Raw genomic sequence first — 15,562 nt, 5'->3', positions numbered from 1 at the left:
ATGACAGCACATCTAGTTGAGGACAGAGTGTCAAGACGTCCAAGAGAACACAGGCAACCAGGAAGATGGCATTGACATGTCAGATACTGCAACGAGCACAATTACAGAGGCACGATTATTAACCCTTTTCTTTCATACAGGCAGCTGTGAGATGGGGAGTGATATGCCTAGAAAAAAGGCGTGTGAAACACCAATTTAGGTGTCCAGGTAAAAGATGCAGCAATACAGGTAACCAGGACAACAAGAAAGAAGCATACAAGGCCAGGTAAATGAGGAAGCTGGAGACAGATATGATCTAGGTGTTTCTGATAGGAAACAGGTGACTTTGGTAAAGAACAGCAGATACTCATCAAGAAATTCAGACACTTCTCAACTTGCCTGGGCACTAGATCTTTGCCAAGCACGACTGCAGTCACAAACTCTTTTGAATACTCCATGGCATCCTCACTGGAAGAGAAACAGGACCAAGAAGAAGCAAACAGTGTTTCGCTAGCAGCAAACTGCACTTCATTCCCCATTTGCTGCTGGCGTCAGAGAGGTTACCAAACAGTGAACCAGGGTCATAAAAACCACAGCCCAAGTTGTTCCAGGCTTTTGGGACTTGCAGCCTGATAAAGAAAAGCCCGATATTCACATCCCACGCCCCAGGCAACATTACTGTGCGTAGTGCTCTGAATATACTTGGAAAAGGAAGTGCTCCAACTCCATGTCTCATGGTTGTTTTCCAATAGTTTGGGAATAGTCAGGACAGCAGAAAGGAAGATATTCCATCCTCCTACATTATAAAGACACTGTAGAACTAAGATGGCCACTTTCTGCAGCAACCTGAGTACTGAGATAAGGGGAAATTAAGGTTCTGCAATCAGCTGCCTTCCTAGAGACCTTCTGAACCGGTTACCAGAGGCAGAGGCTGACCTAGAGATGATCCTGGGCACAACACACAGTGCAACAAAAGTGTGGCAGAGGCACCTCCCTGAAGTCTCAAACAGTTGAGGTAACACAGCACAGCGTGACCCAAGCTATCAAGGGATCTCAGGAGTGGAAGCTCTGAGCAGAAAGCTATAAAATTCTCATGAAACATTCTACAGAACAACTCCTCTACAGCTGGAGAAGACCAGGGATTACGATCATAACAAGGCATGCCAATATCCAGATTTGTCAGCAGGATGGTTTAAAACCCTTGGCTGCTCCTGGAACATGATGCAGTAACTATCACAAGAAGCTTCTGAAAATCTATAGCTGCTTTCAAGTGCCCCCATGATGTCTGTCACCACTAGAAAGACCTTATCTCACCTCACTGCAATCAAGTGGGATGTTTTTGTTGGGCTGCCAGGTAAATAACACAACCAGCAGGTCTGTTCCAGTTTACAGTGGGAGGAATTCACCATCCCTCTCTTCAGAGATCTGAGGCAGCTACCCCAGATTCCCCCTATAGCCGAGGGAGAGAAACATGCACCCAAGAAGCACAATCCCTCTGACCTATTTTAGGCACCTGTTTTAAAATGACAGAAATCACACTCCAGAAGTGCCAATTTCTTTGTCAGCTGCAAAAGGAGTCCAAACAACTAGATCAACTGATGGAGACATCTACATTCGGTCAAATATCTCTCTTATTGTACCTCTCTTCACAGCAGATGGGGAGAGGACAGACTGGCACTGGGCAGAGAATAAGGAAATTGCACCCCATCCACTCAGGTTGCATTTCCCACTAGTCAGAATGAAATTAGAGCTACAGCCACAGACAACTAAGCCATAAACCAGAATATCTGGGACAGTGGCCACTCGCCATCATAAAGTAAACTCTAAACTATAACACAGAGCAAAAGCTGTCAACAACCCTCAGCTCCTACAGACTGCCTCCATCTTTCTCATGCTTCTTAGGGCAGAGACTTGTCTTTTACTGCTCCTCAGAGCATCACAAACAGGATCCAGCTATAACTACAATCCCCCTTTCTCTTTCTCACTGCTCCTCCTGCCCCAGCACCTACCTCAGCAGCCCACCCGGGGGAGAATAGGCAAAGCACTTCAGCGATGGGTACTGCGGACGCAAGAGGAAGGACAGGATGGCAGCTGTGCCAGCCCCCAGGGAATGGCCAACCACAATCAGGCCATAGTGTTTTGTTCCTCTTCCCTGAAAACAAAAACAAAACATGAAATTGAGGTCAGACTGAAAAGTAAGTCCACAACCCTCAAAAATCTGTCCCTTTCCCCAGCTGTGAGTCTTTCCTGTACATGAGACTCCAGCTGACCAGCTCCTCCGCCCGTGGGAACTGGGGAGAATATTTTAGGTTTTGAAATGGAAGCAGAGTTCCAATTTACACTGTTTATTTTAAGTCACAGTGGCAGTCCCAGCACACTCCTGCCCTGTACCAATGCTTGTTCTGAAGGGATGCTAGAATTCATTCCTTTCTGGTATTTCTCTCCTACATCTCCATCGTCAGTGTTCGACCAACTGTGTCTTCCGTAAAAGAAAAAAGGTAGGAAGAAAAAGGAGACATGCACAAGCCGTTTGAGTTATTTAGGATTTAACACAAGCCTTTCGTTCCTCCTCAAATCTGACAGCCTTCTGATAATATCCAAGGCCAGGCTCACACACCTGAGGTCTCCCTGGTTCTAGAAATTACTTGCTTTCATTAATTCCATCACTTGTGCAGGCTGAAAAACAGAAATCCTAACTAGCAGTTTGAACAGTAGTCTAAGTCTAGACGCTCTCAGCAGCTGGCCACCACCCAAGTAATTCAGAGACTAAACTGTTCTCTAACGTTTTGGACTGTTCTTGTTAGAGGCTAGAGTGCTAGGCATGGCTTAGAACCTAGAAGTTCACTAAGACAATGTTTGAAAAGTTTCAGTCTTGTTTTGCCAAGCATCCTGTTGGCTTTACATAGGGAGAGAAAATCCAGCATCCAACTCTCCACGGCCCCAGGTCACCACAGTGGTGGCTACACTTGGACTTCCGTGTAAGATAAAAACCCACACGCAGAACAGAAGACCAGGCCGCAGAATAGAAGATCTATCTTTGTGTCATCTTCCTTCTCAAAACCACCTCTAAGCCACCATCGTGCCTGTTACAGTCAGTGAGGTGAAGGCTGGGGGAGATTTAAGACTTTATGGACCTCGCTTGTTACACTTTTTCCCTGAATTTCTGTTGCTAGCAACTGTCAGAAACAACATACTGGGCTAGATGAACCTTTGGTCGGACCTGGGATGGAATCTGTTCTGGCCACAGCACTCTTTCAGATATTCTTCAGAGTTCAGCTTCAGACAGTAATTAATTTTCTACATGCAAGCCAGTTGCTCCATCTCACATTAACCAAGCTCTCTCCATCCTTGTGGGTCACGTCCAGCTAGTTACACTATTTTTCAATTAGAAGTTGGACCCACCGTACATAAAGCCAACTTCAAACAGACCAGGATATGATACTTATTATCACACACAGAGACAACCAAAGTGTAAAGCTTCGAACATCACCATATCCTTACAAGTCAGGTAGCAACTGAGCTCTATAGGACATCAGGAAAAATTCCTCATGAGTAACAGCTCACTTAAGACCAATTTTCACTGTCTGGGCAGAGAGGAATAAAGCACCATATAAAGAAGTCAAATGCCTACGTATCTCTCCCTACATCTACCAACCATCACAAGGCAGACACTTCAGTGCTGACTGCTACGACACTCAAGTTTTGGGGAACTGTTGAGGCTTTTATCCCTCTTTTCTCTCTCCCTTAAGCTATTGCTAATTCCCCCATGGGCACGTTCAGGCCAAGGCACTCTTTGGGCACGAGAAGAGGACAGCTGGCTGACAGCAGGATCAGGCAGTTCAGAAGTTCTGTCCCCAACAGGGACAGACTGCTGTTACTGACAAAGTAAGGTACGCTGCTTCGTAACACCTCTCTTGGGTTCTCTGATAACTCTATCACAAGGAATGTGCACACACAGTCAGAATGGCATCCCATTGCTGTCTCCAAACAGAATCTCCATAGAGATGGGATTTTAGTTCCTGTTGATTTGTTTTTAATGCGCCCTGTCCTGCCTTGCCACTAAATAGGACTTCCCGCCTTAGCTTTGCCTGAGAAAAAAAAAATAAAATCAGCAGCTCTGCAGTATTCGTGGTTTCAAACTAAAAAAGCCTTGGGGGAATGAGTAACTAGTTGCCTGTCTGGTAATCCAGAGGGATAGGAACTGAAGGAAGGCTTGAGAAATTAGTACAACAGATTCAGGGACATGGAGGTTTCCCCAAAACCAGTGTTTTGGGGAAATCTTGTCTTCTGTATAGTCTGCAAGAATAAAAGAAAACCAATACTCACTAAATCTCGTCCAAAAGCTTGAGAAAGCACCATTTCTTGCTCCAGTTTCTTCTTGATGTACTCAGCAGATAGCACCATTCCCTGAGGGAAACATGAAAACAGAACAGGATATTAACGGTTGAGTATCAGCCCTGGTCTAAACATTTAGCAGAGACTACACTGCCCCGAACGCGGAGTAAGTGCCACACAGCACATGTCAGGGTTGAGGAAGAACACTGGCTCCACTCCACATTTAGGAACAGACTTCATGAGGCAGATGTCTTGGCTCACTGATTACCAGAGCCACAAACTGTTTGGAAGTAATGACATTTCTTAAATTAAGATAATACTCAAAGGACCTATTCCTGGGCTCACAGTGCAAAGTCTAGGGAAAAAAAACAACCAACCCACACAAAACAACCCACTTCTTAAAGACACGGTTGTGTATCTGTTAGTTCAGCAGACACTGGGACCTGCAGTAGAGTGGAGAAACTAACTTTGATTTTCTGCACGTCAGTGCCTTAACAGCAAAACTGTACTCGTCCATTTAAATCTGAACAAAAGCATGAACTAGCTTAACAAGCTCACAGGGAAAATAATACAAACACCAAGACACTACTGGAGGGGAAAAAGCAGCAGCATTTATCTGTATAGGAAGAATTATTGATGACTTGGAGAAGGCAACAACTATTAAGGGGATTCAGCTGTCAAAGGGCATTAATCACAAATTATTGAAGGTTTTTATTCACTAGAAGCTACGAACTGCTGGAAGATGGGAAACAAGCTGTTAGTCTGGTTCTAAACATCTATGCTCTCTGCTGAGGCTGCAGCTGGAGAGTGTTTCTCCCTCTCTAATCTGCAGCTGATCTGTTATAAACAAGCACCTAGAATTTGGTCTGCTGCATAAATCCTTGGTTATGCTGTTACTACTGTTTAAATCAGCAGTAAGCAAGCCTGAACCACAAAGGCTGAAAAACAGTGATGTAGGGTGAACAGGGGTAAACAGAAATCATCTAATTTGGTGATTACAGATGTCAAATAATTCACACTGATCAAAAACCAGGGAAGATAATCTCCTTTGTTATTTTCCATTACACCCATACCTGAAAACAGTTTAAGTACAAAGTGAATGTTATTGAGCACTGTTTAATCTCAGAGACATAAAAGAATTAATGGCCCTCTCAAAAAGCAAAGAAATGTGGAATTTTCAAAGTCCTCAATATCAAACACAGCATCAAAACCACTCTGACTCCTGAAGAGGAATAGCAGAATGCAGGTGATTCTGCTGAGCCTGTAAATGGGACAGCTGTACTGCCACCATCATTATCAAAAAGCAGATGTCGAGGTATTTCATGCCCATGTTCAGATCTCTCAGCAGCTAGCCAGCTTCCACTGCGTTCAGAAGAGTCTCCATTTCCAACTCTAATGAGAAGTGAACAGCAGACTACTTCTATAAATTTCTAACGTGAATTTAGGATTCTATTTTTGAAAAGCGTGACCTAAATCCATGGTGATATTACTAATGGGCTGTTAGTCAGCCTTATAGCTATATTTTTGATAATTAAAGTATATTCTAATATAGACAGTGATTTTAATATTATGGAATGAGACTTCTATCACTGCAAAGTTACATTTAGACTTTCCATTAAAATGGAGACTGTCTCATAAGTTTCAAATGAATCTGTGCTTAATTTTCAAACCTCACATGTAATGAAGATCTAGGGAAAGTGAAGGGGAAAATATTTGGTATTGCTTTGCAGTTTGAAGGCACAAAACTGCTCTACGATATTTGAATTGTGTGAAAACCCACGGAGGGGCTCTATTGGTAGAAAGAAGAGCTTGAAAGTTATTGCTGTTACTGACTGGTCCATCAAACTGGTGAGAGCTGTTCTCATGGCTGAGCTCTCAGGGCTTCCTCCGGGCAGCTACTCTTTGTCATCCCACTTGGGTCAACACCAAGAAAAAACCTCCGTAACATCTTCATTTTAGTAGTTTTGGTCTATATAACTTCAAGAGAATTAAGTATGGATTCATGCCCTTGACTGATGAATATTTTAAAATTAATTTGTTATAAAAATCAGTGGGTTTTATTTCAAAACTAGTGAAGCTAAAGTTTTTTTTTTCCACGGTTAACTTCCCCTCTGAATTCTGACAATACCTTTTTTTTTGGCATGCTAACCCATAAACCTTAGTTACAGCTATGTTTTTTGACCCAAAATAGCTCAGACACCTAATATATATTTTAACTGTGGCATTCACAGCAACCCAAGCAATCAAACACTTTCAGCCGTGGTACCGGTGGGGTGTTAAGGCAGCTCACGTAACCATCAAGCGTTTTAATTTGTCGGATGTCTGATCAACCCCACGTGCAGCACAGAGACAGGCGGGCCCGCAGGTGGAGATACCAGGCCACGCCAGCCTGCTGGACAGAACCAGCAAGAAAAATAACAGAAATCAAACAACTTACAGGAAGCTGCCGAACAGCCAAGTACTTTTCTCCAAATTAAATGTGTTAGCAAGACACTTCATTTATTTTTGTATTAAAGTTGACTACTGGACATTAAAAATGCATTGAGACAGACATTTTTAAATTCTATTATCTCCATTAGTTTCCCTCAGGAATCAACAGTACATTATTGTCTGAAGATTAATATTGATAATAATTGAAGATAAAGCTATATTTCTCTACTAGCAACGATCAAAAAAGAAATAACACAAAGGCCAAATAAAAACTCAATATAGAACAAAGGGAATGATCTGATGATGTTTCATATAAGTCACTGGCATACAGATATTTTCACATAAAGATCAAAAGAAAAGCGAACTTCTCCAAGGATCTATTCATAGCTTTTCCGTGCATTAAAAATAGAACAAAACCCCCTTGCTTCCCTTTGGTTTCCTTTTACCTTCCTTTCTCTGTACAAACTGTTGATCACACTAATTGTGCAAAGTCATTTTGGGCTAAATGAATTCGTACAAAGCCAAGTGACATTATCACTGACAGCAGACGTAATGCTTCAGAAATGTTAAACAGTAAAGATTCACAGAGCTAAATATCAGTTATGCTACAAAATAACCTCATTTATCTATATATAGTGTGTCTCTGTATATCTCTCTCTGTAGATATTTTTATCTATATATGTTTCCATAACATGTCCTATGTAAGCACCAGGTTGATTAATTTTCTCATTTTGGGGGAAAGAAAGGAAATGCCCATTAGCCAAATCGGGGGTACACAACACTATCTCCACAAAGACCCACTGTGATAGACTTGGAGAGCACAGAACATCCAAACACCACTCTTGGGTAACCACTTCTTTATCAGACCCACCCCCAGCCAAGCATTTGAGTACATGGTTACCTACCAGCTACTAACACTCTACTTCCTCAAGCAGAGCATCGAAGCCTGGAGAAGGGGTTTGGCATTCAGGCAGGACATCATGAATGAAGCAGGAGCTCCCAGCTCATGGCTCCCAAGGAGTTACAAGCTCCATGTCCTGCCCTGAAGGGACCCCGACCAGATGATCAGCAACATCTCGTCCCTCTGAGCAGCAGCATTTCCAGCAATCGCTACGTTCCTTCCAACAAGCACAACCTCCAGTTTGTATTTTTCTTTCCCAATCTGGCACCGCATCTTGAGAGGCTGCCAAATTCCTGATAATCTTAAAACTCAGCATGTGTGTCACTACTTTGCTGGACTGGGGCACAGGTCAGCTCTAGAATAAATTGATTTAGCCAGCCCAGTCCTCATCACTAACATGGACACATAGCATCAGTCTAATTACACAGATGCAAGTCCTGCCAGTATCCTTTTACGAGGTTCAATGCCCATCCCGTTGCAACAGAATTTTAAACACATTCTCAGTGTTTGATTGCAAATTCTGAAAAGGTCAGTTGGAAGAAAAAAATAATTTGAATGGCTCCAATAATTTTGTTCTATGTCTCCACAGATGCCTTTTTCAGTTTGTTTTTTTACTAATTGTATGGGGTTTTTTAATTACAGACATAGCAATTTTAACTGTTACACTAAGGATTTCATTTTAACATCTCAAAGCCGTTTCACTGCAATTATGTAACATCCTTCTGAAAAGCACCTCAAGCAATTAAGACCACTTTTTTTTGGGCCTATAATTAAAAAGTCAAAACATCAGGAAAAAAAGGTGGGTTTTTGTCTGGGGTTTGCTGTTGTTTTCTTTCACATACCTTGTGTCCCAGCCACGTTCCATGGTGACCCTCAACTGGAAGGCGCTCTGCATCCCCAGTTAGGTCAGTCAGGGCATCCTGGAAGAAAAGGAGTCGCCGTGTTTCGGGTCAGTCAAACACCAAGTGCGAGCCAGGAAGGTCTCAGACTCTCCTGAAGGCTGGCCAAGGGTACGTGAGGCCACTGCACAGTGCACTTACTTTTGGAGACAGAGTTCCTCGGATACTAATGACCACCTTCTTCTTATCATGGTCCACAGCCACATAGAAAGGCGTTTCATAAACCTGGAAAAGATCCACTACTGTAACAATCAGGTGAGACATTCCTGTTTAATTATTCTCCTGCTCAGGGAAAAGGAGGCAGAGCAGCATGACAGGTTATGCCTTATGGGTAAGCACTCCTCTGAATGATCTGATTTTTTGGCAGTAGTAAATATTTCTGTCCAAGTGGCAGAATTTCTTGATGCAGAGAGAGGATGGGAAGCTCTAGGGTCAGGAAAAGGTTTAAGTTTCCTTCTTTGCACCACTACCTCTGGAAGCACGTAAATCCCATTAGTAAATCGGAGCACACCCCAAATATGAAGGGGGTTGCAGATTCTCCTTACTGCATCATGGCAAGATGTGTAAACAATGTCCACCGAGGTCATATTCTCATCCAAGAAGTGGCGCCGGATGGCGATGGCATTGCAGCCACAGCAATTATCCTCTTCAATGGTGACACTGGGTGCGTAGCGGGGACGTGAAGGACAGAGACAGCAACATCTGCAGAGGAAAAAAATAGCTTTGAGGAAAAGAGGAACGTAGAAGAGACTGGCTTTAGAGTGGAATGCCTAGAGATAAGAGAAGACGACCCTGCATGCCACACTGGCCTCATCTCAACAGTAGTGATTTCCTTCGCTTTGTAGGAGCTCTTGCACAAAACAGCACACAACTCGTGTTTCAGCATCAAAACGGGTCACTGGGATCAGATGTAGTTTTCCTTCTGAGCACCAGAGCGCGCTACAGTGCAACCGGTCCCCAAAGGATCAATGGACCGTGGGGCTGGGATCTCTCCTCAAGGGATACTATGCTTCACAGCACAGTCCTACACTGCTTCAGCACAGAAAGCAGCTAGCATTTCCCCTGATCTAGATCTATTTATAACCAAAAGCAGGTCTAGAATCGTCCCAGAACAAAAACAGAAGTGCACTTTTTTTATTCCTTCTTTCCCTTATGAGACACTTCCCAAATAAAAGCACTCAAAAGGAAGCACATTCCTCCTAATGGGTTCAGTACAGAAGTTGCCTGCTTAAGTGCAAAAAGCTCAACCCCAAAGAGAATCTGATGGCAGCATTATGGCAGCTGAAAGCAAACACTTAAAACAATGCAACCCTGAACTACAGCATTGCTACCATGAGGTGAGCACTACACAGCATAGCAGAAAAAAAACAATTAGTCATAGAGAACACAGCACAAACTCTGGCCGAGCCTTGCCGATGCTTTAATAAAGACCCAAATGTCAACTCCCTGCATATCTGGGCTTGCCAATAAATCTGATTTCTGAGCTCCAAGATGGCTATTTTGCCTCAATGTGAAAGCAGTCTTGTGCCAGATGAGTTCTCTCCGCTGGCTGGTCAAACTGCACAGGACTGGCATGATCCTTAGTGCAGAGAGGATAGAGCATAGGACAGTCCGGTTTATTTAACAAAATAAGCAGAGAAGCAACTAAGGAAGAGATTGAGGAGAAAGATGTTGGAGTATGAAGGCACAGAGTTACTGAGAGATAGAAAGAAAAAAGCATGAGAAGGGAAAAGAGGGAAAAAGCAGAAGAGAAAAGGAAGAGGAAAAAATTGAGGGATGACGGAGAGCAAACTGATGAAAGAAAGGCTATTTCTAAATCTCGGAAAAACAGAAGGGAAAAGGGAAGAAGAGAAGGCAGTGATAGACAGGATGGCCACTCACGAGCAGGATCTGGCCAGGCGACAGAGTCCACATGTGGGCTTCCTCATCAGGTATATGGGCCAGCCATAGGCAGCCAGGGCAAACAGCATGTAGTAACACACCTCTTTGTACCGCTGCATCTCTTGCTGAAAGAGACAGGAGACTCACTAAAGGCCTTATTCGCTTTTAGGTAGTGAGTTTTTCCACTGTTTCCCTTTTCCCATCAGTTAAGACACATGCCCCCTTCTTCCTGAGCGCCAGCCTTCTCTCTCAGCACCACTGTCAGCATTCCCAAGTGACTGCGGGAGAGCAAACTGGTTATGCTGCGCAAGATCCTCCCCCTCCCAACAGCAGCTCAGGACAGGTACACCTATTTTTCCTGAGCGGAAGGGCCCAGCTACCTGTTTAACAAAACTAGAAGTTAGTTTTAGAGAAATTCTCTGTGTATCAAACACCCTGCTGCAGAGGAAGGTGGGTTTTGCCCCACCCTACCCTAGCTGAGGAGAAGACAAACTAGTTTAAATCCCAAGAAGATGAGCTCTCTAAATATGCTGCTTCCACAGAGTCATGGGCTGTAAGATGCCCAGGGAAGACCATAAAGCCTATCCGGGGCCACACGCCTCAGTGCTGTCTCCTACAAGCTCTGCTGACATCCCTCCCCACACACACTCTTCCTCAAAGGGAAGACAGGCTGAACATGAGCAGGGTGTTAGTGTTAAACACACCGGAGTCCAGCACAGCCACAAGCAGGTTAATCACAGAATCACTTGATCAGAGATGCTGCGATGGGGTCAGTCTTGCCCCTCTTGCAGCAATATCACCTAATCGAGGGGAGTGAAGTTTGCCCAACGAAGGGCTGCAATAGCAGCATGCCAGGAGAAAAGCCAAGCTTAAATCACACAGACCGCAGCCATTTCCCATCCTGAGAACTGCCGACAATCAGCCCCAGGGAGGAAGGCTCTATCTCACTCCAGGCAGCTCCCTGCCCTTCCCAAGGTGGAGCCCTGCCTGCTGGTGCTTCCAGATGAAGCTCTGCATGGCCCTTCCTGGATGCAGCTCTCAACTCGCACCACTGGCTTCGGAGAAACCTCCCATTACCTGCCCCCATCAGAGTGGAAATACAACCACTTCCCACAGAGAGACAGAGAAAGCTTTAACAAGTGATCTGAAGACAAAAAGCCTCCAGAGAGCAAGTGTTGTTACCAGATTCTCTTGTACTAATCTTTAATTTCTTTGATTATTCTAGAAAGGGGCAGAAAGGAGTAAGAGAAGCCATTGAGAAAAAGAAAACAGGCTACACGGGGAAGCGTGGTGAGTGAGCAAGATCGCAGTCCAGTGACTTACCGCGTTTTTCAGATCCAGATACTTTGTGTTCCTGGTCACTGGCATTCCGGACAGAAAAGCTAAAATGTCATTGTTTGCCTGTAAGTCACAAACATAGATAAAAATTCTTCACTGCGACACCAAGCCAAAATCTACCAAAATCTACACCTGAGAAACAGAAAGCACTATGCACCCCAGGTAAGATACCTTCAGGTATCCCAACCAGTTTCCTCAACTGGTTCCAATTCTTCTGTTCTTACTTCTGCCTGATCTGATCACTTCTGTCTGAACCTCACCTCGGGGGAAAAAAAAAAACAAAACCATTTTCTACTGGGCTGCCCAGAGACGTGGTGGAGTCCCCATCCCTGGAGGTGTTTAGGAGTAGGGTCGACATAGCGCTGAGGGATCTGGTGGAGTTGGGAACTGTTAATGTTGGGTTGATGGTTGGACTGGATGATCTTCAAGGTCTTTTCCAACCTAGACAATTCTGTGATTCTGTGACAATCCCCAAATCTCAACACCAGTAACGGCTTGGAAATTCAGGAATTTTTCCCTGAAGTTCCTCCTGCAGCTTTACCCAGATGCCGCAGTCTTCTCCACATCCCTACAGAGGAGTCATCTTCCCATTCACTTCCAAGTACCCACCACCTTCTTCAAGGCACATGCCCCTTTGGGGTCAAGAGCTAAAACTGTATTTATCACCTGCCTAGAAGACAGGTTTCACAAGCTTGATTCAGTATCAGTTAGGCCCTTTGAGAGTCTCAGAAAAAGCTGCTAAAGTCGTTTGCATTTTTATTTGACAGCTCAGTGACTGGCAATAGCCCATCACACAACAGAAACAAGGTGGGCAGAGTCATGCAGCTCTCCCACACCCAGCCACAAGAGCAGCAGGTAAGTCAGAGGCTAAACAAGATGCCCACTGCCTCCGGGTGCAGCCACGGGCCCCCTCCACCCACCTCATCCAGCACAGCGTTGCGCTTTGCCCGCTGACGTTGGCGCAGAAGAACCAGGCCTGCGATGATGTCAGATGGGACGATGTCAAGGTCTCGGAAAAACTCAGCAAAAAGGTAGGCGATTTCAGAGTAGGCGTCCTGCAAAATCCAGGGAGAGAAGAGTTTAGGAGGAGGAGTTTGGGTGTGGGGAGCCTCAAAACAGGACACAGAAGGAGAACCAATGCGGCAGCAATGGCCTCATTTCTGTAGCACTCTCTCCAAAACATCCACGCGATTCCTTCAGGGAACACCATATCTGGTCTAATCATATTAATATCTCTTATTTATTTTACACAGTCACACTCAGAGGCCTCAGCTGAGACTGAATTTGTACTATGCTGGGTACTTATGTGTGGGCAAGCAGACCACCTTGACATCAAAACAGACACGAAGAGAGAGAAAGGAAACATTTTCATCTCTACATTGTAAACAAGACAGAGAAAGTAAGATGAGAACCAAGCAAATCCCAATCCAGTGTCACCCCAGAGTCATCCTTTCTCCTTAAAAAGCAATTCCATTTGAACAAAGCCTGTTCAGGGGGAAAAAAAAGCACAGATTTTGTCCTATTTAACAGTCTCTTCAATCTTGTAACTCTGCCCTGGGATCGTTTTGCCCATACTTAACCCAGACCTCACCACCCCAGACACATCACAAAGTGACAGCTTGTGAATCCTGCCACTGAACAATCTTGTAGCTGCTCTTTGCTACATGATTTCAAGGAGTTAATTACAACAAGCGGCTGTTACACATGGCAGCTCTTGGTACTGAAGGAGCTGACCAAATTACCAGGCTTTTCCAGGTTTATCTTGGACTATACCCAAGCAAAAAGGGCCTGAAAAGGAAAATCTGGAAAAAGATCTGAGTCATTAAATGCAGAGTTCCCAGAATAGGAGGTGACCAAACCCAAAAAGGGAAGACACCACAGGAGGAACAGAAGTAGAAGTGACCTGAGAGGGTCATGCGAAGGCTACGAAGCAGAGCGACGGATATTTTGAGGAGAAACATTATTTTCCCTTTTGCTCTGTACTACAAAAAAACCTCACAAGATCTTCAGTGAGAATAGTTTGGGAGGTTGGGGATGGGCTGGACTGTGAGACAATGGTGCTCTGGCCATCGCTCAGACCAGCAAGCTTAAAGACAAGGCTGACCCAGAGGGTGGATCAACAAAACACGGGACTGAACAAGTGCTGCAGTACTCCAGCAGTCATTTTGACTTCTTTCCTACTAAGGTCTGTCATCGCCTTATCCTGAACTTTCAGCCCATGTTTTCATCGCATTCTTTACTCAGCACGTAAAGCCACACAACTGCGGTCCTGTTTGTAGAAAGCCCAAGCTGTGCACTTGAAGAAAAGCTGGGTTTTGGGACAGGATCTCTCCACTTCTCTTCACTGACCAGCAAGAAAGTAAATCCTTTCTCTCCCTAGCAATCTTGCAGGAAGTGACCTACATTCTTTTATCTCTGACAGACTCCTGGAGTGCAAGATTACTTTCTGTCATTTTTCACTTGCCTACAAAAGCAAGTTAAATCACCATTAAGAATGGAGCTTCAGGTGCCAGCTGTGCAGCTTTCCATACCAGCCGTGCCTTTGAAGAGCAAATGGACTGGCATTAACCTCTCCAACATTACAACCGCAGTATCCTTGAAGTACTGACCCCATAAATCTTAGCACAGTTCCTATAAGCACAGAAGAAATGCAAACAGCCTTGAAGTAAAATATGATGAACACCCATTAACCCAAAGGGACTTCAACACCCCTTAATACTCTGACCCAAGTAAAGGGCCATAATGGAAGTTCAACACGTCTGTTCTGAAGGAAGAGTTTTTGCTGGAGCACCTGATGTTATATTCTAGGATTGATGTAGTGTTCTGCTACAAACCCTGTGGGCTCTGGGGCTGGCAGGGCCGGTGGAGACTCAGCACTTTCAGACTTCACTCCAGACCCATCTGAATGGATTCTTGCCCTGATGCCATGTCCCCTCAGCAGAACTATTTTCCAGCCCAGATGATCCTCTGCTAGAACATTTTTTCCATGAATACTGGGAGAGACAGCAATGGATTCATTTCTGATCCATTACATACACATTCATTCCGTACACTGTCATGCCAGGACACAAAGAGTCAGGGCTTGTTTCTGCAAAGAAAAGAGCCTGGGAAGTGCTCAAGCTGAATGTAAAATGGAAATTCAATAGCACAAGGAATTTGAAGATTCTGGTATCTGCTTTTATCCTGAACTAAAAAAAAAAGTAGAAACAGTCACTGCAGAATGAAAAGTTTGTTTAAAAAAAGCTTGACAAAGTGAAATATTTTGCATTCCTGAATAAAATAGAGTTGTTCAGAAACCAGGCCATTCAGATGCCTGTCAGGGCTCTCTAGCCAGGCTGCTGCACCCTCAGGACAGGTGTCTGGATACCTGGGCAGGGTGACCTGGTTGTGCTGTCAGGGGAAGGGAGGGTGCCTCTGCTGTGGCAGCACAGGCAAGCGGAGGAGCAGAAAACAACTCCCCAGGAAATGCTGCTGTTTGAGCCGCCGTGACACAAAGCTTGTTCTGTTTCAGTTTTCCAGAAGGATTTTCCTAAGCAGCTCTAGCTCTGGATCTGTGCGAGCTGGCAGTCCTGGGCTGTGACTTCTCAGCGGGACAGCAGGTTGGGGCTGGGACATTCCCTGGGAACACGGTGGCATTTCATCCAGTACTGCGGGAGCGTGTCCCTGGGAGGGCCAGTGTGCCGGCACACGTGCCTGGATTTCTGCTAAAGGGCTACAATAATTCCTGCAGCCCTCCACACTTCGGAAACTGCGCCCTGCAGATGACTACACAGCACTTATCAACAACCCCTTTTAATCT

At 44.7% G+C, this 15,562-nt stretch overlaps 1 protein-coding gene across 6 annotated transcripts in view; it reads right to left on the bottom strand.

Annotated features, from left to right (window-relative positions):
- The window catches only part of DAGLA (diacylglycerol lipase alpha), a 73,158-nt gene that overhangs the window by 16,905 nt on the left and 40,691 nt on the right, over window positions 1-15,562 (bottom strand). For all 6 annotated transcript variants that reach the window (XM_074885190.1, XM_074885192.1, XM_074885189.1 and 3 more), the window contains 9 exons: window positions 12,684-12,818; window positions 11,749-11,826; window positions 10,426-10,550; window positions 9,090-9,246; window positions 8,686-8,769; window positions 8,488-8,565; window positions 4,306-4,386; window positions 1,989-2,131; window positions 379-447 (listed from right to left, as the gene is read on the bottom strand). In XM_074885190.1, the coding sequence (XP_074741291.1) occupies window positions 379-447; window positions 1,989-2,131; window positions 4,306-4,386; window positions 8,488-8,565; window positions 8,686-8,769; window positions 9,090-9,246; window positions 10,426-10,550; window positions 11,749-11,826; window positions 12,684-12,818 (950 nt within the window). The remainder of the gene's footprint in view (window positions 1-378; window positions 448-1,988; window positions 2,132-4,305; window positions 4,387-8,487; window positions 8,566-8,685; window positions 8,770-9,089; window positions 9,247-10,425; window positions 10,551-11,748; window positions 11,827-12,683; window positions 12,819-15,562) is intronic.

Source organism: Strix uralensis, chromosome 15 (genome assembly GCF_047716275.1).
Source record: "Strix uralensis isolate ZFMK-TIS-50842 chromosome 15, bStrUra1, whole genome shotgun sequence".
NCBI classification, from domain to species: domain Eukaryota; kingdom Metazoa; phylum Chordata; class Aves; order Strigiformes; family Strigidae; genus Strix; species Strix uralensis.
The sequence above is the reverse complement of the archived record's forward strand: the minus strand, read 5'-3'. Positions and strand labels throughout refer to the sequence as shown.